Here is a 27,099-nt window from a genome sequence, read left to right as displayed (position 1 = left end):
GGTAATCAAGACAGATTCGGGTCTTTGCCGGTTTAGTGCCCGCCTCCTGCTTGGCAGGGGGTTGGACTCGATGGCCCTTGTGGTCTCTTCCAACTCTATGATTCTATGATTCTATGATTCACTGCCCAGCAGTCTCCCTGCCTGATCTGTCAGTGCTGGTCTCAGAGGTGGTCTTGAGGACTCCAAGACTGCTAATTTTGGGCAGGGCTTTTTTTCAGCCAGAACTTGCCAGCACTCAGTTCCGGCACCTCTCAAGTAGGTACCATTGCTATTATTAGAGAACAAGGGAGATGTTCATGGCGAGTTCCAGCACCTATTTTTCTAGAAAAATTGCACTGGTTTGTCAACGCCCATGCTGAGGCAATTAGCTCAGGACTTCATGGCTGCCATGACAACCATGGGGCTCTCCCAACATGTCACCAGCCCAACACCTGTGGCAGGCCACACTTTGGATCATGTTTTTCTCAACTGGGCAGGAAGAGGGTGATCTGAAAGTAGGGGATATTGACATCTATCCTTTGTTATGGTCAGATCACTTCCGGTTGTGCATTTTCCTCTTGTGCTTTACGAAGGGCTGTGGGAGCCAAGAAGACAACCATTGCTTTTCATCTCTTTAAACTTAATGAGCAGTAGGATTTTAAATGCCACTGAGAAAACTAGTGTGAAATACTGGTTAGACTAAGACTGAGGTGACCCAGCTTCACATTTATAGACACTTGGAAAACATAGCTGACTGGGTCACCAACTCTCAGCCTAATCTTCCTCAGAAGGTTATTCTGAAAATAAAAATGGGCAAAAAAACCATGTACACCAACTAGAGCTCCTGGGTAGAAGGCTGGAATATAGATGTAATATAAAAATTAAGTGGTCATGCAAATAGTACCAAACTTGAGCTCTTTCACTGCTGTTAAAGTCCAATGTGGGAGGAAACTACTTGTAAAGCCAAATGCCAAATCTAGAAATGCAAGATATAAATTATACAGCAAAAGTCCACAACATGCCTATTAATCTTCTTCTTTTTTTTAGTTAACAAGAGCACATTGGTTTCACCTTTAAACCATTAAAAAGTCGACATGATGCTCACTTGCTGTTTTTCACTTCTGCACTGTGGGCTGGAGGTAGCTTGTCATCCGAGGTGTATTAACTGGCGTGAAAGCAACGAGGGGAATATTTTGACACATGTCAAATCAGAATAATAGCTGTATCTTCCTCAGACAGCAGAAGGAGATGCTTATAAAATTCCAGGGTGCTCTTCATTTCCTGTCACCACCTGGGACAGGTGCAATTATATTACAGGAGATGTCAGTTTTTCCTTTATTGAATTATTTCCCCTCCCCTTTATACAATATAAATGGACACAACAGCTAATTTGAATCCCCATTCCTTCCATTTTCTGTCTTTATACTTTAATGTGGATGCATAATTCCATTTAAATCCAGTTGTCCTCCCTCTACTTTTAATTTCCCCCGCTGCAGGGGGGGGGGGGAGTTGGTGTGAGCTGCTTCCACCTGTATTCAAAACCTAGTTCACACAGACTCTTTTATTTATTCCTTCTGTGCCTACCCATGTCTATGGTCCTTCAATATTCCCTGGCACTATCATCTGACCACTTCACAAATTTAGTGGCTGGCTGGAATGCCAGTTGGCGATGTAATCCCACAGCTAGGACGCTGATGGAAAATAAAATGGCTGAATTTCGATGTAAAACAGTGAAACACAAAGTTTCTGAAGTTGAGGAGAATGTTTCCTAGACCTGTACCAAGTTGCTAAGGAACTATTTCAAGGTCAGAACGGTTATCGGATGCCTACGAGAAAGAGCAGGCTTGTCGTTCTAAAATGGCTGTTTCCTTTGAAAGCATCCAGAAGATTTGATAAGGGAAGTGAGCCTCTCTGACTGCTAAGCAGTTTGTGAAACATTTTCAGCAACCTATAACACAGCTTACAGAGTGTTTGATAAGTGTCAGGGAACTGCCATCGGAGCCAGAGGCGGAGGGAAGGCTCCAGAGTGATGCCGGAGAGGGTCCCAGCAGGGAGAGAGGCAGCCCATCTGTTGGGGAAGGAAATCAGCGTAACACCAGGGGTGAAGGGGGGCAGATGGGGGAATCGGAGAGAAGGCTCCAGCACTCTTCACCGGAGACCAGTGGGGAGAGCACGGGTCCTCCGCTGCCCACACCCTCCCTGCGCAGAAGACTTCCGCGCAGGGAGAGTAGGAGGAGACTTGGCGTCAAAGAACTTCTTTGCTGGAAGAAGTTTAAGAAACGCCCACTGACGGATTCTGCCAGCGACTGAGACAGCCACGAGTGCAAGGCTGTCCAGAGAGAAAGGGTTCAACCAGGCAACCAAGCCAAGAGTGGCGGCAACTTACGCACGAGCAACCCCCTTAGAACCATCACAATAAAAAAAGTTTGGAAGGAAAGTTTGCAGCATCAACCTCCACAGTAGATGAAGCAGCTAAAACTGCTAACTCAGCTATGAACATGGAAGTTAAACACGAAGAACAAATTTTAAAACTTGGATATGCTCAGGAAACTATGTATCTTATATAGTTAACTATGTATGTATATTTCTGTCTGTTTGTGTAAGTTGTTTCGGGTTGCCATGGGAAAGATAAAGCAACTAACAAATTCACTAAATAAAACCACCATAATCATCTCTTCATCTTAAACTAGAATACCAGGACCACATATCACAAAGAGTTAACCTGAGAGTGAGGGGCATGGAAGAGGGAATAAAAATAAGGATTTGAAAGTGTTCATTATTAATTGGATCCCTTCCCTTCTTCCTGATTTTGAACTCTCTAAAACTGACCTAAAGCAAGCCCACTGGGAAATAGGTCTCAGGACAGAGATATTGTAATTGTTTTTCACTGTTATGCCCCAAAAGATGAATTGATATGACAACTACAGGGAGTTAAAGGCAAACAAATACAGTGGTACCTTGGTAGTCGAATGGCTTGGCTCCTGAACAAATCAGCTCCCGAATGCCGCAAACCCGGAATTGAGTGTTCCAGTTTGCGAACGTTTTTCGGAAGCCAAAGGTCCAACACAGCTTCCATGGCTTCTGATTGAGTGCAGGACACTCCTGCAGCCAACCAGAAGCCACACCTTGGTTTTCGAACGGTTTTAGGAGTCAAACAGACTCCTGGAACAGATTACATTTGTACAAATTTTGCAAGATGTCTCCCTGGACACACATCAGCGCTGTAGGGAATTAAAACCAGTGGAGGTGTCCAATATAATTTCTAAAAGATGGGGTATAGTAATTATGTATTCACAACTAACAAAGTGCATTATTTTCCTTAACATTTACTTTCAACTTTTCTTTAATTAAGCACCTCCACTGTGCCTCAAAAAAGCAATGATAAGACAGCACTCAGATGTCTAAACCATACAGCAATACGAAAGCACTTATCTGAACTTTAAGATTTCAAATGATTGCCTTTTCTTTTAAATTCTTAATCTTCCATCTCAAAGGTTAATGAAATTGTAACCAAAATATTTAATGGTACATGCCTATAGCCTTCCTTTTCTCCATTGTGTTCTCCATTATTTTGAGTTCTAAACTTCCGAGAAAGAGGGACCTAGTTAACTATCAAAAATCATGTTAATCAGACCAAAAATAACATCTACAATTGTCCTTTCCCTCCTAGAATGAAGCTTTCTTGACCCCATTAGTGCCATTTAGCAAAATAACAATAGTCTGTCCACTTTTAAGCCCTCCAGTGATCGCAACATGAGCAAAGTTCTTCTTTGCTACGCAAGCCTTACATTTTTCCAGGAAGTTGTTCAATTCTCAGTTAACATTTAGAGGGATTTAAAAGAGATTTTAAGGGACGCGGGTGGCGCTGTGGGTTAAACCACAGAGCCTAGGATTTGCTGATCAGAAGGTCGGCGGTTCGAATCCCCACAACAGGGTGAGCTCCCGTTGCTCGGTCCCTGCTCCTGCCAACCTAGCAGTTTGAAAGCATGTCAAAGTGCAAGTAGATAAATAGGTACCGCTCTGGAAGCTGTACACCGGCTCCCTCGGCCAATAAAGCAAGATGAGCGCCACAACTCCCGAGTCGGCCACGACTGGACCTAATGGTCAGGGGTCCCTTTACCTTTACCTAAAGGAGGTTTTAAGTAGCCCGATCACTATACCAAACACCATAAGTAATCACAAAACAACAATAAACTTGTTTGGGGAAGTTTTGAATGTTTGAAGTTTTATTCTGTTTTTCGTGTTCTGTTGGGAGCCGCACAGAGTGGTTGGGAAGCCCAGCCAGATGGGAGGGATATAAATATTATTTTTGTTGTTGTTAAAGCTGCAGTGCTAAGTGTCCTTCGTTGAAAATCCAACTGTTGTGAATTTGCTTAACTTTATTATTTCAACTCTAGATTTTAAAAACCTACATAAAACACCCCACAAAATATACCACTAAAAGCGGGGGGGGGGGGTGTCTGACCAAGAAAGAAAAAAACTTTCAAACACTGCAGCGACCGGACCAGCGCGGCTCCTTCCATCTCACTAAATCCCCAACCCACACGCGTGTGTGTCATGTATGATCTAGCTGAAATTCCTGCAGGAGGTTTGGACTACATGACCCACGAAACCTTCTTCCAATCTAGCAATGCTATAACGCTAATATTTCAGCCCCTCGAACCCTTATATACGGCTTCCAAATTCCCCCCCCCCAAAAAAAGAGCATCGCGAGACAGCTGCGAAGATCCCGCCCATTGAAGGGGAGGGGGAAAAAGGAAACAAATCTTTCCTATTGTTCACGCCTCCAGGCGTATTCTCGTGAGGACAGAGGGAGTTTCTCTCCTCCCCCGCAAACTTGTTCCAAATGGAACTTTAATGCACATCCTTCCGGATTCTAATTGGACGCCGTTCTAATTGCTGCGCAGCGCGCGCCACGGAAGCGTTTGCTGCACGCCAGAGGGAGAAGGGAAGAGAAGGCGTCTCCATTCTCCCAACATTTACGCACCGTTACGCATCGCGCATGGCGGAATTGGCGCCGAATCCGGAAGGGTGCCGCGTCGCCTGACTTCAAGCGGAGAGGCGGGCGGCTGTTTTCCGCCCTTCCTTCCTTCCTGCCCCTCTCCCGGACCATGGAGCTTCCGAGGCCCGTTGGAGTCTCCAGGATCCTGACGGTAATTCCTCTAGCCGTGCCAGAGACGCCCGCGTCCTCTGTGTGCGTCTTTTCTTTTCCTTTTCCCCCCTCCCCATTTTGGTCGGGGTGGTAGCATGGCGTTATTGCACCCTGGGGAAAAAGGGAGAGGCATCGCGCGCAGTTTTAACTATTGCTCAGAGCAGGAAAAGCAGGCCGGGGTCTCGTCTCCCTTTGCTTTCTCTTTCTCTTGCCGCGTTTGTTTTCTGGCGGAACAAACTGCTTGCAATGGAAAAGGCGCGTCCGTCTTTGCAGCAAGATATTTCTCCGCCTTCCAACCTGCTGGCGTGCTTGGGGATATATTGCGCGCCTCCCGCAGCTCCAACATAGCCTCCGTTAGAGAAAAATGATCCATGTAACTTTTCCAAAAGCATGCTTATGTTTAGAATAGGAGTTGCAGCTACAAAACCAGTAGTGGTTGTTTCTCTTGGTTATTTACTAAAAGAAATAATGTTCAGTGTTTCTCAAACTTGAGTCCCCAGCTGTTGTTCGACTGCAGCTCCCATCATTCCTGGCCACAGGCCCTGCTAGCTATGGATGATGGGAACTGTAGTCCAACAATAGCTGTCATTTGAGCTGCTGCTCCAAACCAAATACAGTCATACCTCATGTTACGTTTTTTTTTTCAGGTTGCGTTCTGTGGCGACCTGGAAGTACCGGAAAGGGTTACTTCCGGGTTTCACTGCTCACGCATGCGAAGAACCATTAAATCGCACTTCGCGCATGCGCACAAGTACCAAATCGCACTGCACAGATACGGTGCTTCAGGTTGCGGGCTTTTCATGTTGCGAATGGGCCTCTGGAACGGATCCCATTCGCAGAGTTACCACTGTAACATTTCTTGCAGATCGGTTTGAGTCCCCTTCTCATTTATACATGGTTTCTTGTTAAATATATTCTCAAAAGAGATTGTTGCACCTTTGCTGAAGTTCATCAGTTTATGAGGGGCAATGTAGGTTTTCCATCTCCCTGAAAGGGTGATTGATCTGTTGTCTGCATTTGATGACAGAATTCTAATAGATTTTTTTTTTCTGATTTGCTCATAGGACACAGACTGGACTGAACCATGGATCCTAGGTCTTGTATTTTTCCACATAGCTTACGTCTTCCTCACTTACCTCTCATTCCAGCACTACCGCCTGCAAATAGGACACTTCCTTTCGATCAGTGAGTATTGAATGAAGTATTTTTTATGATATTGTTGCTCTGAAGTTAGCATCTGGGTATGTTTTAAAGGAATTAATGCAGTCATTTTCATTCTCTGCCTATCTCTGTAACCTTACTAAACTGTACAGTATGCATTTCTGCACAATGTACGTTAGTGTTGATCACTTTCAAATTGGGATATGACATATTGGGGTATCTATTCCAACGTGCACAAAGTATTCGAGAAACTTTCTAAAGGCATATTTTTCATTAGCATTAGGTCCTTTCTTCTCGTACCCTTTACTGTTAGCATGCTGAGAAAATGACCCCGCTTTAGTGTAATATTCTAGAATTTTAAAGTTTACATTCATAGCTTGGCATCCCTGTATTTTTGTTGAATCTTCATTTTATTTTATTATAATTGAAAGTTTATGGTTGTAAGCGCTCACTTTTTGCTGTGGCAATAGATATAAATGCCTATATAAGCAGAAAATTTAGATATTGAAGTTTACCCTAGCTGGCCCATGGTCAGGTGTGATGGGACTTGAGGTCTAGCAATACCTGGAGTGCCACAGGTTCCTCATCCATCCCTTACCTGGGCACGCTGGTTAAATTTGGAATTGACTATGGAAACTTGTGCATGGAAGCCTATAGGCTCTTCAGTCTTGCAGATTACATTTAGGAAAGATGTTCTCTTCGTGGTTTCATATATCACATGAATTCCCGCACTTAGATTCTTTAAAGCTTCAGAATTCTAATTTGTCTTCTTGGTTGTAGTGACCCTGGTATTCTGTGCAGAATATATCAATGAAATTGCGGCTGCAAACTGGAGGTAATTACATGAACTTTCTGCACCTATGTTTACTTTAAATACCTTTTATCATGCCGAAATTGTTGTCATCTTCCGTTTCCCACAGGTTAATCAGGAAGTTTTTTATGTCTGATGTTTTTCTATGTTTTATATATGCTGTAAGCCACCCAGAGTGGCTGGGGAAACCTAGCCAGATGGGCAGGATATAAATGATAAAATTATTATTATTACTACTACTAACTACTACTAAGCGACGCCGGTGGCGCTGTGGGTTAAACCACAGAGCCTAGGACTTGCTGATCAGAAGGTCAGCGGTTCGAATCCCCGTGATGGGGTGAGCTCCCGTTGCTCGATCCCTGCTCCTGCCCACCTAGCAGTCCAAAAGCACGCCGAAGTGCAAGTAGATAAATAGGTACCGCTCCAGCGGGAAGGTAAACGGCATTTCCGTGCGCTGCTCTGGTTCGCCAGAAGCGGCTTAGTCATGCTGGCCACATGACCCAGAAGCTGGACGCCTGCTCCCTTGGCCAATAAAGCGAGGTGAGCGCCGCAACCCCAGAGTTGGTCACGACTGGACCTATTGTTCAGGGGTCCCTTTACCTTTACTACTACTACTGTTGAGATATTTTGAATTTGCCCTCCAAATGTGTTGGACTACATCTCCGACCAGGCCCAGTCAACTGAGGCAGGTGGGAGCTGTAGTTGGAGGGCACTAGATTGGCAAAGGCCCCCCCCCCCCCGGTTAAATTCTTAGCAGCCCTCTTCCAAGAATATATGCATAGGATTGCTGGCTAAGAATCCCATTAATGACAGTGGAAGAGTCTGAGTCATTCCTAGCTCACTGCCATTCAAATCAGTGGGACATCTGAGTGCTTATGCCTTTACATTTAGCACCCTATAAATTTTGTTACGCCAAACAGAAGTCATCTAGATGATGTTACAAAATGTTGGGTGTCCATCAATATGCAGATGATACCCAGCTCTACCTCTCTTTCAAATCAGAACCAGTGAAGGTCCTGTGTGAGTGCCTGGAGGCGGTTGGAGGATGGATGGCGGCTAATGGATTGAAGTTGAATCCTGACAAGACAGAAGTACTGTTTTGGGGGGACAGGGGGCGGGCTGGTGTGGAGGACTCCCTGGTCCTGAATAGGGTAACTGTGCCCCTGAAGGACCAGGTGCGCAGCTTGGGAGTCATTTTGGACTCACAGCTGTCCATGGAGGCGCAGGTCAATTCTGTATCCAGGGCAGCTGTCTACCAACTCCACCTGGTACGCAGGCTGAGACCCTACCTGCCCGCGGACTGTCTCGCCAGAGTGGTGCATGCTCTAGTTATCTCCTGCTTGGACTACTGCAATGCGCTCTATGTGGGGCTACCTTTGAAGGTAACTCGGAAACTACAACTAATCCAAAATGCGGCAGCTAGACTGGTGACTGGGGGCGGCCACCGAGACCACATAACACCGGTCTTGAAAGACCTACATTGGCTCCCAGTACGTTTCCGAGCACAATTCAAAGTGCTGGTGTTGACCTTTAAAGCCCTAAACGGCCTCGGCCCAGTATACCTGAAGGAGCGTCTCCACCCCCATCCTTCTGCCTGGATGCTGAGGTCCAGCGCCGAGGGCCTTCTGGCGGTTCCCTCATTGCGAGAAGTAAGGTTACAGGGAACCAGGCAGAGGGCCTTCTCGGTAGTGGCGCCCGCCCTGTGGAACGCCCTCCCATCAGATGTCAAAGCGATAAATAACTACCTGACATTCAGAAGACATCTTAAGGCAACCCTGTTCAGGGAAGTTTTTAATCTGTGATATTTTACTGTATTTTTGGTTTCTATGGAAGCCGCCCAGAGTGGCTGGGGAAACCCAGCCAGATGGGCGGGGTACAAATAAATTATTATTATTATTATTATTATTATTATTATTATTATTATTAACAGCTTACACATACAGCCCCCCTTTTTTTAAAGCAAGTTTTGTGGCATAGGCAGAAGCAGTAGAAAAAAAGGTAAACTAGACACCTCCAATTATTATGTTCATTGCAGTGGTTTACATAACTGCACCTCCTGATAGAAAATGCCAACACTGAACAGCAGGCGTGTCGCAAATACGCTTCCAGATATACATTAACTATCATGGCTGAGTCAAGTCAAACTCTGGGGCAGCAACATGCGAGTGGCAAGAATCTGGTGTCCTTTATTTACTTTGGAAATAAAGATTTCACACCTTGGGTATCTAAAATGAAGCTCTAGAAGCAGTTGAGTCTCCAGCTGTTTTTGGACTACAATTCCCATCATCCCTGACCACTGGTCTTACTAGCTAGGGATGATGGGAGTTGTAGTCCAAAAAATAACTGGATACCCAAGTTTGAGAAACACTTGAGTGTTCAAGGTGAATGTCTTAAAAGGGGAGGGGAGGAGGTTTGTTGACAAAATGGCTCCTGAAAATTCTCTTCAACACTGCAGGAACTCACATTTCCCCTTTGCTTACTGAGAAGTTGTGGGCAGTGAACCAGGCTGGGAGACGACTTAAGTGTAGATGGAGGCTAGTTGAATGTTTGCTGCCTACCAAGTGCTTGTGAAAGGCAAAGGAGCAGAATTTCTTGCCCCCGTTGTGTCCTCAGCGAGCCATTGGGAGAGCAAAAGTGCCATGTTTTTGTTTCTCGGTAAACGTTAATTTGTATTTGTAGCGACAATACTAGATCATCCGTATGAAATAATCACACGTGTAGAATTGTGTCGGTTTTTACTAACATCTGTTTTGTTTTCCTTTGCAGATTGTTCTCGAAGCACCAATACTTTGATTCAAGAGGAATGTTCATTTCCATAGTGTTCTCAGCACCGTTGCTGCTGAATGCTATTGTTATTGTGGTAAGAGCTGCTGCTTTTTCTTTCTTTTGCCTTACAAATGTGTGCGCTCAGATGTGCAAGTGGGGCCTGCAACAGAATGCTGCTGTGTGGAATACTTGGGTCCAGGGAGCCAGCTATGCCTTTTTCCGGGACAGATTATTATCTCTCTCCCTCCCCAGCCCCACCTCAGTCAAAGCATTCCATGCCCACGGAGCATGTTCAGTCCTCTCAGGGCTGTTTTATGTGCCCTCACTTCCACTTAAGGTTTTTTTTTCTTATTTTTTTTTAAACAACAACAACTGGAACCTTCTGGGGTTCCCCAAACATCTCAGTTGCTTATGGCTGGTGCTGTAAGAATCCACAGTCAGCCCTGAACTTTGCAGTATGTCCCTGATGTGACCGGTAGGTCGCTCTGGCTCCCACAAGTTCCAACGTTTTCGGAAGCCCACTGCACAAGACCTCGGAGCAGGGCCTTCAGTGTGGTTGCCCCTGTTCTGTGGAATAGCATTTATGTCAATATATGACAGGCATCCACTACCTGCACCTTTTGGAAACAACTGAAGGCACTTTTGTTCCAAAAAAGCCTTTCCAGTTGGATGAATGGGCCTCTGCCATGGTTGTCTGTTTTGTATTGTTTTTGATTTATATAGGGGAGGGGTGTTAACTGTTGTTTGCTATTTTTATTGTACATCACCTTTTGACTCTTAGACAAAGAAGGCTATTAACACATCAATAATAATAATAACAACAAAAATAAGTGATAAATAATAAGTGAAATTATTATTATTATTTTGGGTGCTTTTAATGTGGGATGTTCTGTTTTGTTGTTGTTGTATACCCTGTTGGAAGGCCGCCAGGGTGCCTGGGGCAACAGTCAGATGGGCAGGTTACAAAAATTAAATGATGGTGGTGATGATGATGATGATATGAAGTAAAACATTGTTCCTGCTCAAGACTGCCAGCTGGGCATGTTTATTTTTCCTGATTTTTCCAGATTCCCTTTCTAGCAGATAGTCAGCATTCATTGCCCATTGAACATGTTCAGTCCCCATTGGGGTGCTTGGATTTTCGCCATTCCTTAGACCTTTTCTTCTTCTGAAGGCTTTGGGTTTTTTTATTATTATTATTACAGATTTCAGGGGTCCCCCCCAAGTGACATCACACCTCCCTTTTGTACCTGAGCGGTGGCATTTTGTCTACAGAAGGACCAGCCCTTGAAGAATAGTTACCTGTTCGTATACAAAAGGACTGCTACTTCACTCGCCTACATAATTATTTGTTTTGCTTTTCAGATTGCTTGGGTTTATAAAACAGTGAATGTAATGACAGAACTGAAGACGGCGCAGCTAAAAAGGAAAGCAAGAAGAGAAAATAAGAAAAGTCAATAAATAATGGTTTCTCCTGTAAATGTGAGGCGTCATGCCATCATTCTTAACAATGTGATGTTGAAAGATTTGAGCTTTGATGCCCTTTTCTTTCACAAGTTTTACAGGGTTGGGGTTTTTTTGTTCGTCTTTCTCTTAAATGATTCTTTTAACTTAAATTGTTGTCCGCTGTGAATTATATCCCAATACTGTGTGAGTGGACTTCTGCTCATGCAGTAGGACTTCACCTTCCTTCCTTTTCTCTTGCAGCCCTCAGTGTTACCCCCAAATCTGCTCTGAAGGTTCCCCAACCTTCAGGTGTGTGTGTGTGAGAGAGAGAGAGAGACAGCTGTGGAAGGGAAGGAAGTCAGTTCTGTGGATGAATGGGCACAATTGGATGTTTCCCTAGGCCAGGCATGTCCAGCTCTCTAGAGACTGTGATCTACCCATTGCCATTGCCAAGAGTTGTTGACCTTTTTTGGGGGGAGGAGTGCCCAGAGTTGTTCGGCTATTTGGGGGGAGAATTGAGAATTGCATAAAAACGCTCACACAGTAGTTCACCATCAGCCCTCCATAAAACACACAAGCAACGACGCAGTGAATACAGGCTTTCACGACGGCAGCCGCAATGAAACATAGTGCAGGGGGCAGAGCGATCTATCAGGAGCACACAGGCGATCACTGATTTTAATCCCGCAATTGACCTGGAGCACCCCAAAGATCTACCAGCCGACCACAGTCAACCGGTTGAACATGTCTGTCTTAGGCAAACGACCTTGTTATGAGCCTGTAGTAAATCATTTCATACAATGAATTTAATTGTATACAGTTGTACCTCGGTTTACAAACTTAATCCGTTCCGGAAGTCCATTCTTAAACTGAACCATTGTTAAACCGAGGTGCGCTTTCCCTAATGAGGCCTCCCGCCGCCGGTGCTCTTCCACCATTCAGATTCCGTTCTTAGACCAAGGTAAAGTTCGCAAACCGGGACACTACTTCCGGTTTTGCGGAGTTGGTAAACCAAATTGTTTGTAAACAGGACTGTTCTTAAGCCAAGGTACCACTGTACTGTGTATAAATTAAAAAGTACTTTTATACAGTAGTTACTGAGCTACTAATCCTGCATCAAAGTGAACATTGTATAGCAGGTGTGCCAAAATGCTAATCAGATGTAAAATACCTTTAATTTTTAAAAAAGAAAAACCATCAATTTTAACTTTTCCAATTACTACCAGTTGAAAATCAGCCTATTGCATATGCAGTGCCCGTTCTCAAAATTGACTAACTCCATGATTTGTCATCCGTATCAACTGGGCTCCCCGCCCCCCCCCCCCCGGCAACCATTCTGCCACTTGAAGCTCGCAAATGATACCCCAGTGCAACGTTTTGTTTTGTAAAGCAATCGTGATTGTGAATCCCAGCATACTTTCTTGGATATCAGTTTTTTGGACTTAAACTGAGCATTATTTTAAAATATTTGTACATCTGAGTTGTAAATTAATACTGTATATTGCTGTATATGCCATGGAATTTGTGTAAGTTTACTGTTTTTACATTAAACTTTTTATTTTAGGTGTTCATTGAGTTGTTTATTTGTTATAAAAAGGAGCTATTAAGACACCTGTAAATACATCTAGGCTGCAATTCTGTATGCTCTTACATGAGAGTACACCTTGCTGGTTTCTGTTATCTGTGAGTATACATGTACAGTGGTACCTCGGGTTACATACGCTTCAGGTTACGCACTCTGCTAACCCAGAAATAGTGCTTCAGGTTAAGAACTTTACTTCAGGATAAGAATAGAAATTAGGCTCTGGCGGCGTGGCAGCAGCAGGAGGCTGCATTAGCTAAAGTGCTGCTTCAGGTTAAGAACAGTTTCAGGTTAAGAACGGACCTCCGGAACGAATTAAGTACTTAACCTGAGGTACCACTGTACAGGAATGCAGTGTAAAGTTGAAATCCTATGCATTGAACTCAAGTTGCTGAAATCCAACAGTGTCCGACCAGTAGTAGACAGATTTCACCCTCCTCCTGCAGCTCCCCGCATACCCCCAACACCAGTTTTGGGAAATTGTTGGACTTTCCAGAGCAGAAAGGGGTGGCTGCAGAAGCAGAAGAAGGAAAAGTCTCATTGTGTGGTGGTGATGGTGATAAATTGATTTATGTATCCCACCATTTTCCCTGAGGGGACTCAAGACAAATCGCTAAAAACATAGGGGGGGGGGATTGTTTAAAACATTAAAAAGAATTGAAATTATATACATATATAAGAACTGTTAAATATATAAAAATCATTACATTAAAAGCAGCACACTGCCAGCCCTTTCATTAAAAGTGGTCAATAGAAAGTCTGCAACACGATGTTGCCCAATGAGACTTAACTTCAGTTATTTAGAATATTTTAATACCGCTTTTCGTTTAAAAAGCACAATGTGAAAATCGCAATAAGCTTAACACCTCCAGTATAATCAGAGAAAAAATCTGAAGCAAATAGATGAAGAACATTGGTACAGTGGTGCCACGCAAGACGAATGCCTCGCAAGACGGAAAACTCGCTAGACAAAAGAGTTCTCCGTTTTGGAGGTGCTTCGCAAAACAAATTTCCTATGGGCTTGCTTCGCAAGACGAAAATGTCTTGCGAGTTCTTGCGGGGTTTTTTTCCTTTCCCCCCCTTTTTCTAAGCCGCTAAAAGCCGCTAATAGCGCTAATCCGCTAAGCCGTCAATGGGCTTGCTTCGCAAGACGAAAAAACCGCTAGACGAAGAGACTCGCAGAACGGATTCTTTTCGTCTTGCGAGGCACCACTGTATTTATTGCCAGCAAAGGTTTGGGGGAAATAAAGCAGTGTTCAGGTGCGCAAAATGCCATCTATGCACCATCAGTGTGGGCGCATCTGCCACAATTTCGGCAGCAAATGGAAGGGGAAAGGCCATTGGATGCAGTCGAAGGCAGTCATCCAATCATTTGGTCACCCGCACATAGGTGGTACTGGTGAGGCTGTTCAGGAACAGTCGTTTGGAAATCAGGTAAAGCTGGCAAAAATATTGCTTCTGAGGGAAACATGCATAGGATTATTCTGTTTGTCAACCTACCCACCCAATTCCATGCAAATGAAGTGATACAGGCAGAGATGGGCAGGCCTGGGAAGAGGGACCCTTTTGACCAAACCCAACAACGACCCCTTGGATCTGATGCAAAAGAGAGTTTTTTCAAGTAGCAGCTCCAGCTCTTAAAAAGGTAAATGATACTCACTGTTAATACTTTGCATGTGTAATACCAGAAGCATCTTGAAGGCAGTTTTACCTGGTGGGATCATTTCCTCATGACATTAAAACTGAGGGAACCTGAGAAATATTCAGAAACCTAAATAGTGCCAGTTTGTAGAGCGGATAAAAAAAAAATACCTTCGTTCAGAGCATGTAATGTTTAATATATCATGCTGTTGCTTTAAGCCATGTAAGAAATTAAACTGCTGTCATATCAATATAGCTTATGATATAGTTAATATCGTAGCAATTGAAATGTTCCTTTGTGATAGTAGAGGTTTCTTTTGCAGTTTGCTACAAGTGAGCCAAATATTATGGAAAATGTTTAAAAACTGATAGTAAAATAGCTCTGACCGCTCTTTCCTCCCTCCCTCTCTCCCATATACATACATAAACACAATTCATGTACTGCTTTAAAAACAAGAAGTAGGACAATTTATTTTCATGGTGTGTTTTTTTCTTCTTCTAAAGGTGTGATTCCTTTCAGGGATTACTGTCGAGGTACGCTATTATGCTCATAACAGGACTAGATTTATGAAGTGGCGGAATGATTTATGAAGTGATAAGACCAACAAAACTATGCTGACAAACCTAGATTGATTGCACCATAAACTTGGGGAAAAATACCTGGTTTGTTGTTAAAATAACTTTCCCCGCAGGAAGGGGGGGGCGGGGGAAGTAAGCTTTGGGCATACTTAAGCATCCTTTCTCCTAACAGTTTTTACTGCTGTTTGGGACGAAAGTGCTCCCTCCTTAATTCTTCAGTGTACCTGAGAAAAAAAGGTAAATTTTAGGCCATTTCTGTATCTAATAATTTTGAACAAAATGGCCTGAAACCAGAACTACCATTCTGCAAACGGTAGTTTCTTCCTATTTGTAGAACCTAAGATAAAAGGCAAAATGTATAGGCACTTTTGCGAATGAGACAAACTAGCCTGCGTCCCTCCTTTGGTGTTTTATTTTTGGCCCACTACCAGCCGTGGGAAAGTTCCTGAGGACACCTATTAACTCTACACAGTATTTGTGCGTAGATGGAACACCTTCATGCGAAGGGGCCTCCTCAGTCGGCTGAGATCCCACTGCATGTAGAGGATGCAGGTGGTGCTGTTGTCTAAACCACTGAGCCTCTTGAGCTTGCCGATCAGAATGTCGGCGGTTTGAATCCCCGTGATGGAGTGAGCCCCCGTTGCGCAGTTCCAGCTCCTGCCAACCTAGCAGTTCGAAAGCACACCAGTGCAAGTAGATAAATAGGTACTGGTGTGGCAGGAAGGTAAATGGCATTTCCGTGCGCTATGGTTTCCATCACGGTGTTCTGTTGTGCCAAAAGCAGTTTAGTCATGCTGGTCACATAACCTGGAAAGCTGTCTGTGGACAAATGCCAGCTCCCTTGGCCTGAAAACGAGATGAGTGCCACACCTCAAAATCACCTTTGACTGGAATTAACCTTCCAGCAGTCCTTTACCTTTACCTTACCTGCATGTAGAGGACCTCTATGCATGTACATTGGTGAGCACAAGGGATTTGCATTGGTTAGTTTAGGGATTTAAGTCTCTAACCTATGTCACAGGGTTGAGAGGGAAAAGGAAGACCCAAAGGGCTATATGCTCTGTGCACTGCTGAATACTACAGAAAATATCCCACTTTATTTTTCTTTTACATCTGTCACCAAATGCAGCAGAACGGCTTGAAAGCCCAAGTGAAGAGTAAACACAAATTATACAAATGTTTCCATTTCTTGTTGGTTACCACTCATTTAGGCCTGAGTCATAAAAAGAAATGAGCATTTGTGAGCAAGATTAGAATCAACGTTGTAGTATAATTTGCCAAACAAACCACTAGGTGCTGCTGTGTCACAAACTTTCTCAAAAAAAGGGCTTTCCTGTTTTCCCCTGTTACCGCCTTTACCAGAAGATTTCCATGTTTAAACACTTAAATACAATTACATGGAAATATAAATTAATGTATCTTTTGAGTATTTAGATTATTAACCTCCTTTCTAAGATAGGAAGAGGTGTCTGAGGGAACAAAAGTAGAAGTTTCATCAGGTTATCATTAATTGTTGGGTCTGATTATTGGCTTCCACATACTCTGGAATGAGATAAACAATAATTAATTAATTGTTTTCTCAGTCCTACTCCACCATCTAGTGACTGAACGTCTAAGACCATCTGCGCACGTCAGGAGCAGGGCCCAAAGCATTGGAGACAATCTAGGCATCATCTGTACTATATATTTAGAGTAGTATCATAGCACTTTAAGCAGCCATAGCTCCTCCCAAAGAATTCTGGCAACTGTAGTTTGTTAAGGGGCTGAGAGTTGTGAGGAGATCCCTGTTCTCTTCAGAGAGCTACATTTCCCAGAGTTCCCTCTACTCCACCTTTATCACACTAAACCTAAACTGGTTGCATATACTTCCCATTATAATCAATGGGTATTAAGTCATGGCAAACTTTTCACATTTATTTCAATGGGACGCAAGTTCAACCAACTTAGTCTAAATCAAGCATAGGCAAACTTGGCCCTCCAGATGTTTTGAGACTACAACTGCCATCATCCCTGGCCACTGGTCCTGTTAGCTAGGGATGATGGGATTTGTAGTCCCAAAACATCTGGAGGGCCGAGTTTGCCTATGCCTGGTCTAAATCAAACCCAGTGCCCCTTTTTGATAGAATGAGGAGTTAGCCATTCCCAGTAGTCCATTTCATACCAGATGCAGAGCTCCATGACTCTCCATTTTATTTGTTACTTACCCTGATGAAATGTTCTGGGCAACTTGCAACATCACACACTGTCTTGTTGTGACATTTTGGTTGGCCTAATAAAGTTATTGCCCTAATACAGATTTCTGGAATTCATGAGAGAGCTAAATCAGAAGCAGGAAGGTCACAAGCTGTGGTATCTGCTTCCTCAAGCTGTTATGGGAAATGAACACTTTAAAAAAACCAAAACCAAAAAACTACACTGTGAGAATAAAGCCCAACGAGGAAACAGCCTATGAAGGCAACAGAAAGGCAAGCATGCCACCTCGTGGCCACAGCTGCAGTTGTAATATAGCATAAATAAGGTATACTATTCATAGTATCAAATTGTAAATTTCAACAGAAGTAACTCGTAAAATTCAACAAACGAACAAAGCAGAAGACCCAGTGGATCTGGCCATTGTATAGTCAGTTCATGCATAACGTCTATCCGTGTAATGGTGTTTATTCCACCTGTCTGTTCATAAAGTCCAAACCATCGTTGTTCATTTGTTGAATTTTATGAGTTACTTCTGTTGAAATTTACAATTTGATACTATGAATAGTATACCTTCTTTAAGAACACAGCTGGTTACATCTCATGTGTTTATTGAGTATGCTTTACGTAACCATGGGTTTGTTTGTTGTTATTTTGTTGTACAGTGGTACCTCGGGTTAAGTACTTAATTTGTTCCGGAGGTCCGTACTTAACCTGAAACTGTTCTTAACCTGAAGCACCACTTTAGCTAATGGGGCCTTCTGTCGCCCTGCCGCCAGAGCATGATTTCTGTTCTCATCCTGAAGCAAAGTTCTTAACCTGAAGCACTATTTCTGGGTTAGCGGAGTCTGTAACCTGAAGCGTATGTAACCTGAAGCGTATGTAACCCGAGGTACCACTGTAATATAGCAGGCAGAAATTTGAATATGAGGAAAACGAGAAAAAGTTTTAATGAGTTGGAGCTCTGCCCTCCAACAAGACACAGTAGCCCACTTAAATAGAAAAGCAAAAAGCAAGCTACAGATGAATTAAGATGTAGTATAGTAACTGGTAACTGATGAACAAGTTTAATGCACTATTTAATGCTGTAAAGAAGATGCAGACATGGGAGGAGAACTAACCTACTTCCCCTTCACAAGGCACAGTTTTAGAAGGGAAACACAATCATTTATTTTCACATGGGCAGCAATGACAACTGTAAGAAGTCATACATATATATGTCTCTCTGTGAGGCATTTATATCTGAACAACATTGTGGTGAGCTCCACAAAATCACAAATCTTTCGTGTGTTCTAACTCCTCTTGTGCCAGAGGACAAGGCTTAGAGCTACTTTTGACATCTGCTCTTTGACCTAAGAAACGTGCTTATCGTAGGGTACAATTAAGGACAGCCTATTCATCTCCCCTCCCTCCTACAAACAAACTAGCCATGTTTATAATCCTCTTGCATGAACTTCCTCTCTTAGGTCCTTCCTCCTTCAGTGATCCACCCTTGTAGGAAGGCATCCCTTTCCATTCTGACCTGCCTTTGTCATGGGCAGCTCTGTTTCCGTACTGCTGCAGTTCAGCTTCTGACAAAAACACACACAACCCTACGCTATTTGTCTTGCTCTCTGCGATGATGAAACTTTACCTAATTAAGTACACAGTTGCTAACGATACTAGGGAACAACTTAGGATGTGCTCTTATTTTACAATATGGCACTGGCTAGTCCTGTGTGAGGTTTTCCCAGTAGTGATGTATGGAAGTGAGAGCTGGACCATAAAGAAGGCTGATCGCCGAAGAATTGATGCTTTTGAATTATGGTGCTGGAGGAGACTCTTGAGAGTCCCATGGACTGCAAGAAGATCAAACCTATCCATTCTGAAGGAAATCAGCCCTGAGTACTCACTGGAAGGACAGATCGTGAAGCTGAGGCTCCAATGCTTTGGCCACCTCATGAGAAGAGAAGACTCCCTGGAAAAGACCCTGGTGTTGGGAAAGACGGAGGGCGCAAGGAGAAGGGGATGACAGAGGATGAGATGGTTGGATAGTGTTCTCGAAGCTACCAGCATGAGTTAGACCAAACTGCGGGAGGCAGTGGAAGACAGGAGTGCCTGGTGTGCTCTGGTCCATGGGGCATGAAGAGTCAGACACGACTAAACGACTAAACAACAAGTCCTGTGTGAATTGACAATGTGCCTTTTACCACACCTAACTCTCCCTGCGACTGGTTAACAATGGGCAAGCTGCCTTTGCAGGAAGCAATTACTAAACTCCTCCCTGAGCCACAGGCCAGAGGACCTTTCAGAGTTCTCTGGGATACCATTTTATAACAAAGGATCTAAGAACTCACATCATTTGGCATAGCACAGGCTTCCTCAACCTCGGCCCTCCAAATGTTTTGAGACTACAATTCCCATCATCCCTGACCACTGGTCCTGCTATCTAGGGATCATGGGAGTTGTAGGCCAAAAACATCTGGAGGGCCAAGGTTGAGGAAGCCTGGCATAGCACCATCACATTGTGAGTTGACTTTCCTCTATTACTTCAGAGCTTGGAGCAGAGTATGGGCAAGGGAGGAGAGAGATGACGAAGAAGATGTGACTTTGAGTACCACCTACACATTACAAATCTTTGTGAGGAACAAATCGTAGATCCCAGCTCTGAGACTGCGGGTGCACTGTGGGGACTCCATTATGCTCCAGGCTCACTTCTTCCAAGGCTGTATTCAATAAATACGCAAGGAAGTTATTATCTGAATTGCAAAAAAACCAAAACAGTGGAATGTCAAAGTGGACATGGATGCTCGCATAAGAGTAATCTCAAAATCGCCATGCTTAACGTCAATTGCATTTGTACTTTTAGAAAGAAGAGCTCAGATCTGTATAAAACTGAGCCTTTTAATCACTTACACATGTTAAAGTGGAGCTGTTAATAATCCATTTGTCATGCTTTTATTGTTCTTTCACTTATTGACAGCTTTTTTTCCTGGGGAACCACAGTGAAACCGTTGGTGGCTTAGAGTTTTTGTGTGCCCTCCTCCCCCGCCACAAATATTGTTCCCACACTCTAATAGGACACACATAATAAAGTCTGTGAAAGGTATTTGATATTTATTTTGCAGCTGGGGTTGATTAGCTGAGCCCACCTTTCAAGGAATATGCTAGCTACACGTACAAACACACTGAATGCCAACATATCTCCATCTCTTTTGCGAAGAATTTTAGCTAATATCCATTTCCTTTGCAATGTCGCCTGCAAATGCTATTCAATACAGTTCCCATTTTGTGTTGGCGCAATCCTATCTTCTTCATCGTTTACTGCAAGAGGTACAGAAAGGAAGAGGGGAGATGTGTCAGATGTCAGTCACGATAAACAAGAAGGATAGTGACTGAAAATCATGGGTAAAATGTATGTCTTCAGTAATGTCTTTTAAAAAGGTAGCAGAGAAACAAGTTGGACCATAGATTCGAGCCCCACATTGGGTAAGAGATTCCTGCATTGCAGGCAGATAGACAAGATGACCCTCATGGTCTCTTCCAACTCTGCAATTCCATGATACTATGAATGATCAGAAGGAGTGCACGAGATATGAGGTTTAAAAAGACCTGAAGATTGAAGAGGAGGAATGTGAGTTTCAGGAAGCGACATAGCTCAGTGATAGGGAACGTGTTCTGCATGCAGAAGGTCACGGGTCCAATTCTTGGGAATCTTCAGGTATGTCGGGAAAAGGTTCCTGCCTGAAACTGTGGAAGACTGCTGCCAGTCTCCGTGCAAACAATACTGAGCAACGTGATCTGAATTGGCAGCTTCCTATTAGGGGAAGGTGGAGATGACATACAGAAAGACGAGGAAGATGTCTTAAAATGAATAAAAGAGCTGAGATGTGATTCAGCAGGGGAACCACTAAAAATAAGTATTTAAAGGAGAAATAGTACTGTTTATTGAACTCCCACTAATCAGCAATACTGGGGGGGGGGAGTTTTGGGAGAATAATTCCACAGGACAATTTGAGTTGGATTTGGAAGAATGTCTCCCAAGCCACACTAGGTATGCATTTCAAGGGAACAGTGCATAATACTATTTAGATGGCATTGGACATGATAGACAACAAGCAAAATTTATGCAGAGATAATCTATAATTTATGGAGACATCAGAACCCTACAGCATATTTTAGGGCGAATAGTAATCTTTTTGGAAATTAATAATGGAACATAAAATCCTACATTATGTCATATGATCCACTTTTCCTATTTAAGATCCACAGCGCTGCTTGAACATTCAGAAATGATTATCCTCTAACAGCAACAAAGATAGCAATAATATTGAATAGTTACTAAAAACTGGGAGAACAGTAATATTATCAGAGTTCAGGAAAACTAGTGTTTTTTTAAATAAAATACTGAAATGACAATGTCCAAGAAAACAAATAGTTCCGCATATGTCACTAGGAGCTATATAACATGGGGTGGATCTACACATGGGGGGGATAAACCGCTAAAAATAAGTTAGAATTTTCCTGCTCTCTGGCACCATCTGGTGTTGCATGTTTATGGCGCATTCAAATCATTGTTTCTTTATTAATGTAGCTGAGTCCATTATGTTGCTTTTGCCTTTGGGTGCAATCCTAACCCCAGCTGCTATTCAGCTGGTTGAAGTAGCAGAGAGACTGCTGCATATATAGCTCTGCCAGGGATGTCAGCTGAGCAAAAAGTGGGAAGGGGGTAGACAAATCACTGTTCCAACCTGGCACACTGATTGGGCCTGAATTGGGCCCAATGCTATCATGTGATGGCAGTGGAGCGGGCTTCAGACCTAATGGATCCTGGGCCGACTTGAGGCCTTCCATTGGCTGCTGGTGCCAGCATAATTCTGCAACTGAAGGCTGACAAAGTTGGCCAGATGGTCATCTCCACCTAATCCAACCTCAGCCTAGTGCAAAGAGGGTTTGGGTTGCTCTGCCAGATAGTCACAGCTCTTTGATAGTTATTTTATGATGTTTATATTCATTTGACTCGCTGTTCTTTTCCCTTTGTTTGCTGATTTGTAAAAAGAGAGAGAAATAAACAAAACTGCAATTAACAGCAACTCAGTAGGTAGTCAGCATACCGCTCACCAATAATCCTGCTGTTGCGCTCAACAGGAAGCAATAAAACAGGCAGAATCTGGAAGCAGGCAGTCTTTATTTAAAGGCAGAGGAACCCTGAAAATTCTCAGTATGACTTTGCCATTCCATGATGGAGAGGACAGAACAGCAGTTGCATTTTAACTTAAAAAAATATGAATAAAAAACCACAAAGCATATCTGAAAAATTGTGGGAGGTTAGCAGAGACAGCACTAGAATACAAATGGCAATGACATCATTTGGAGTCAATGAATGAAATGATCATAAATGAAAGTGATCAAATGATGAAAATACTGGACTAAATACAGTGGTAACTTGGTTCTCAAACAGAATCCGTTCTGGAAGTCCATTTGACTTCTGAAAAAATTCAAAACCCAAGGCGCAGCTTCCGATTGGCTGCAGGAGCTTCCTGCACTCAGTTGGAAGCCGTGGAAGTCCCACTGGACATTCGGGTTCCAAAGAATGTTTGCAAACTGGAACACTCACTTCTGGGATTGCAGCGTTCAGGAGCCAAAACAAGATGTTGGACAACCAAGGTACAACTGTAGTTAGTATGGAAGCAGTCTATGCACCTCATGGTGAAGGATAAGGTAAAGGTAAAGGGACCCCTGACCATTAGGTCCAGTCATGGCTGACTCTGGGATTGCGGCGCTCATCTCACTTCACGGCCGAGGGAGCTGATGTACAGCTTCCGGGTCATGTGGCCAGCATGACTAAGCCACTTCTGGCGAACCAGAGCAGCACACAGAAACGCTGTTTACCTTCCTGCTAGAACGGTACCTATTTATCTACTTGCACTTTGACGTGCTTTCGAACTGCTAGGTTGGCAGGAGAAGGGACCGAGCAACGGGAGCTCACCCCGTCACAGGGATTTGAACCGCTGATCTTCTGATCAGCAAGTCCTAGGCTCTGTGGTTTAACCCACAGTGCCACCTGCGTCCCCATGGTGAAGGATAGGTAATAATTAAACATTTCACAAACTACTTTTATAGGCAAAGGAAAGTACAGTGGTGCCTCGCAAGACGAAGAGAATCCGTTCCGCAAGTCTCTTCGTCTTGCGTTTTTTTCGTCTTGCGAAGCAAGCCCATTAGCGGATTAGCGGATTAGCACTAGTAGCGCCTTAGCGGTTTAGCGGATCAGCTGATAAGCGGCTTAGCGGCTTAGCGGATCAGCTGATTAGCGGCTTAGCGGATCAGCTGATAAGCGGCTTAGCGGCTTAGGAAAAGGGGGGGGAAGGAAAAAAACCCCGTTTTCGTCTTGCGAAGCAAGCCCATAGGAAATTCATTTTGCGAAGCACCTCCAAAACGGAAAACCCTTTCGTCTAGCGGGTTTTCCATCTTGCGAGGCATTCGTCTTGCGGGGCACCACTGTAGAGGGATTTAATCAAAGACTCCATTATGCTTTTCACCAAAAGAAAATCAGATACCTTGTCCACGACTGTTATCAGCTGTTTGAAGAATTAACACTTTTGGTATTCCACCTAACACCTTGAGGGCAATTTGGCCAGTGGTTTGTGTTTCCAGCTGTAAGCATTTCTCATTATGGGATCAAGTCTCAGCTTTTTTGGGAGCACAAAATAATTAGCATCACAGAGTTCATAAAAGTTATGCAGTGCTTTCCTGTGAGATCTCCCGCTGCTGTCCAAATCCTAGGTAGTAATTAAAATGCACACACGGGTTTTTCTTCTGATCTTTTCAAAATTCTCTTTGCTTCTCTAAAAACACATTTACTCTCTTGCTTGCTTCAGAGTTTGGCCTCCAAATTTTGTTTTAGGGAAAACTTGGTGACAAGCTGGGTGCCAGCACCACCACCCTTATAGCCTGGTCTTGCCAAAATTACTTTGATGCATCACTTGCAGGGACCCCTAAATTGTACTTAAAATTTTATTTTTAAGTGACAATTCAGTCGCATCCCTGACAGAGGATGTTAAGCATCTGAGAAATCATTATTATCTCTTCCAGTGATTCCTTCACATAAGATAGGTTAGAGCTTCATATGATATATTTAGCATTGTAGACTATGTGGAAATAGCCATTCCTCATGCAAACTCCAAGATGGCAGAAGTCCTTCAAAACAGATGCAAATTAAACATGATTTGTATCATCTGGTATTAATTACCATACAACGACTCTACGCTTACTCTTTTTATTGCCAGGGGTCATTTAAATAACCCTAAGCCTCAAGTACAGAGTGCTTGATTTATAAAAACCTGTTTTTAAAATCATTTTAATAGTCCTGTCCTGGATTCCACATAATATTATTCCAGTATATGGTCTTTGTTTCTTTTCCCAGTTCTGACATACCAAACATGGACTAGATTTATGTTATATATTATACTACTTAGTCTGGATCAGTGTACAAAAAACTGGGGGTGGGAGGAGCTGGAGGCAAATTTTAGAGGACAAAGTCAAAAAATAGGGCTGTTTCCAGAATAAATACTAAAACCACCTGTTCCTGCATAAATAATCAAATGCAGGGTTCTAATCCAGTATAGCCTCGTACAAATTCATATCATTTCTATTTTAACAAAACTCTGCCTCTGACATTTGTGGGGGAGCATTACAGTGTATATGACATTTCTGTATGGGTTAAATGATCATCTCTATAAGGTGCATGATCACATCTGTGTTCTCACGCATACATACTTAAAAAATATTTATATATGTGCCCACTGTGGGAGTGGATTTCGACACTAGGATATGATATATTATTTAGTTGTTGTCCTTCCTTGTTCACATTAGTGAGATCAGCAGAGTATCACCCTTTGCAACTTAAACTTAGAAGCTAAGAAAAGATTGGTCTGAAATTCTAGAAACAATAATCCATAATGCTTTGAGGCAGACTGGATTTTCCTGGTATTACTCCTTTCTCCCCTTTTAAAACAACAATCACACACACATTGTTTTGTGAATAAAAAGCAGCATTTACTGTCACAACCAAGGTCTTGAAGCAGGAGTTACAGCATATATTCCAAGTGTCCCGAAAAAAGGGACATCCCATTTTTTCGTGCAAGATCGCAGGGGCTATTTTGGGTGCCATGATCTCTCCCTCTTGCTCCACTCTCTCGGGGCCATGATCTCGCATGGTACCCCCAAACCACCCCAGAACGCACCATATCTCACCCCGAAAAGAAGCACTTTTGGGGGGGTAGAACAAGGTGTGGGTCACGTGACTCTCCCTGTTTGGAGCTTGACGGTATGTTACAGAAGCAAAATGAAGGTAGGTTTATAACTACTATCTAAGTTACAAAAGTATAAAATGTAGGTTTAAAAAGTGTTGTCTGAGCCGCAGAGCTCAGACATGCATGCCTGGTCGGTTTAGAAGCATAATGGAGAAAGTGGAGGCTGCCCAGGCAGGAAGGAAGTATGTAGTGGTACAGCTTCCTGCTAAGGCAGGTAAAGGAAGTGACCTCACAGAGTTCTCTCTAGCAATTTTTTCAGTAAATCTCTGTGAGCCTCAGCCCCTTCATGTGCCTATCTGGCAAAACATGAATTGTTGGTTTGACTCAAATAATGTCCCATGCCCACAGCAAAGTGATGACTCTCCAAATGTTACTGGACATCTATCATTCCTGACTACTGACCATGTTTGCTGGGGCTGATAGGAGTTAAAGTCTAACCACATCTGCACAGCAACATCAAGTTTCTCAGAGCTGCATTAAGGAGTCCATATTTGTACACTATTTGGGTGATTTGTTCTACTGAGTAGGAATTGAACTGGTGATAACTGTGTCCCATTAAAGATGTTTATTCCGTTAGCATCTCTGTGGAATTTGAGCTGTCTGATGTTGACGATGTGGGCTCAAAGGTACTCTTTCTGTTTGCCTGTTATGCACAGCTTCATTCTTTCAGACCCAATCATTTTGTATTTCCAACTTTTTAATGAAGCTATTGCAGTAACTGTAACTGGCGTGTTATTAATTGTTATGTATCCAGTAGCTTAATGGCATATGTCACAAAAGTTGCTTGGAGTTGCAGCTGTTTACAATCTTGTAAGGAGGCAAAAATTTCTCCCCAAGCTCATGCAGAAGAGCTGGAACAACTTTCGTTATTACAAAAAAAGAGTACTATAAAAGATTTAGAATGCTTATTGGAGCTATCCATTGCATCATTCTCTCTGCTTATGAAGTTTGTGCTGTGAGTGTGATTGCTTATGTCACTGAAACAGCACCACCCACACAAAAGAGGGAATAGTAGTAATATTACAGTGGTACCTCAGTTCTTGGATGAAATCCATTCTGGAAGCCCGAACAGCTTCCGAAACTTTCGAAAACTAAGGTGCGGCTTCCCATTGGTTGCAAGAGCTTCTTGCACTCAGCAGAAGCCATGTCGCACATTCGAGTTCTGAAAAAACGTTCGAAAACAGAAGCATTTACTCCTGGGTTTCTAGCTTTTGGGAACCGAAAAGTATGACAACAGAGTTGTTCAGGAACTGAGGTTCCACCGTAATAGTAGTATACCACCCTTCATCCATAGATCTCAGACCCTCCAAGTCTCCCTATTTTCCAGGGACATTCCTGATTTAGAGAAGCCATCCCGGTTTCTGATTTGATCCCAGAATGTCGCACTTTTCCTTAGGATGTCCCTATTTTCATTGGGAAAATGTTGGACCCCCCCAAACTACCTGAAGGCAATCCTTTATAGGGAAGGGCTTTTAAAATGTTTTATTATGTTTTTATATAC

At 43.2% G+C, this 27,099-nt stretch overlaps 2 protein-coding genes across 2 annotated transcripts in view; both read left to right on the top strand.

The window, feature by feature from the left end:
• Positions 1-27,099, top strand: part of SH3YL1 (SH3 and SYLF domain containing 1) — a 474,176-nt gene that overhangs the window by 268,900 nt on the left and 178,177 nt on the right. The window lies entirely within an intron of this gene.
• On the top strand, positions 4,736-12,878 carry TMEM18 (transmembrane protein 18). Its single transcript, XM_081857537.1, has 5 exons — positions 4,736-5,132; positions 6,196-6,316; positions 7,073-7,127; positions 9,870-9,963; positions 11,235-12,878. Exons 1-5 carry the CDS (start codon positions 5,091-5,093, stop codon positions 11,328-11,330), a joined length of 408 nt encoding a protein of 135 aa, XP_081713663.1. The 5' UTR covers positions 4,736-5,090; the 3' UTR covers positions 11,331-12,878.

The sequence above is a fragment of the Podarcis erhardii genome, assembly GCF_964252035.2.
Source record: "Podarcis erhardii genome assembly, chromosome: 3".
Lineage (NCBI taxonomy): Eukaryota > Metazoa > Chordata > Lepidosauria > Squamata > Lacertidae > Podarcis > Podarcis erhardii.
Note: the sequence above shows the minus strand (reverse complement) of the source record. Positions and strands in the feature narration are given on the sequence as shown.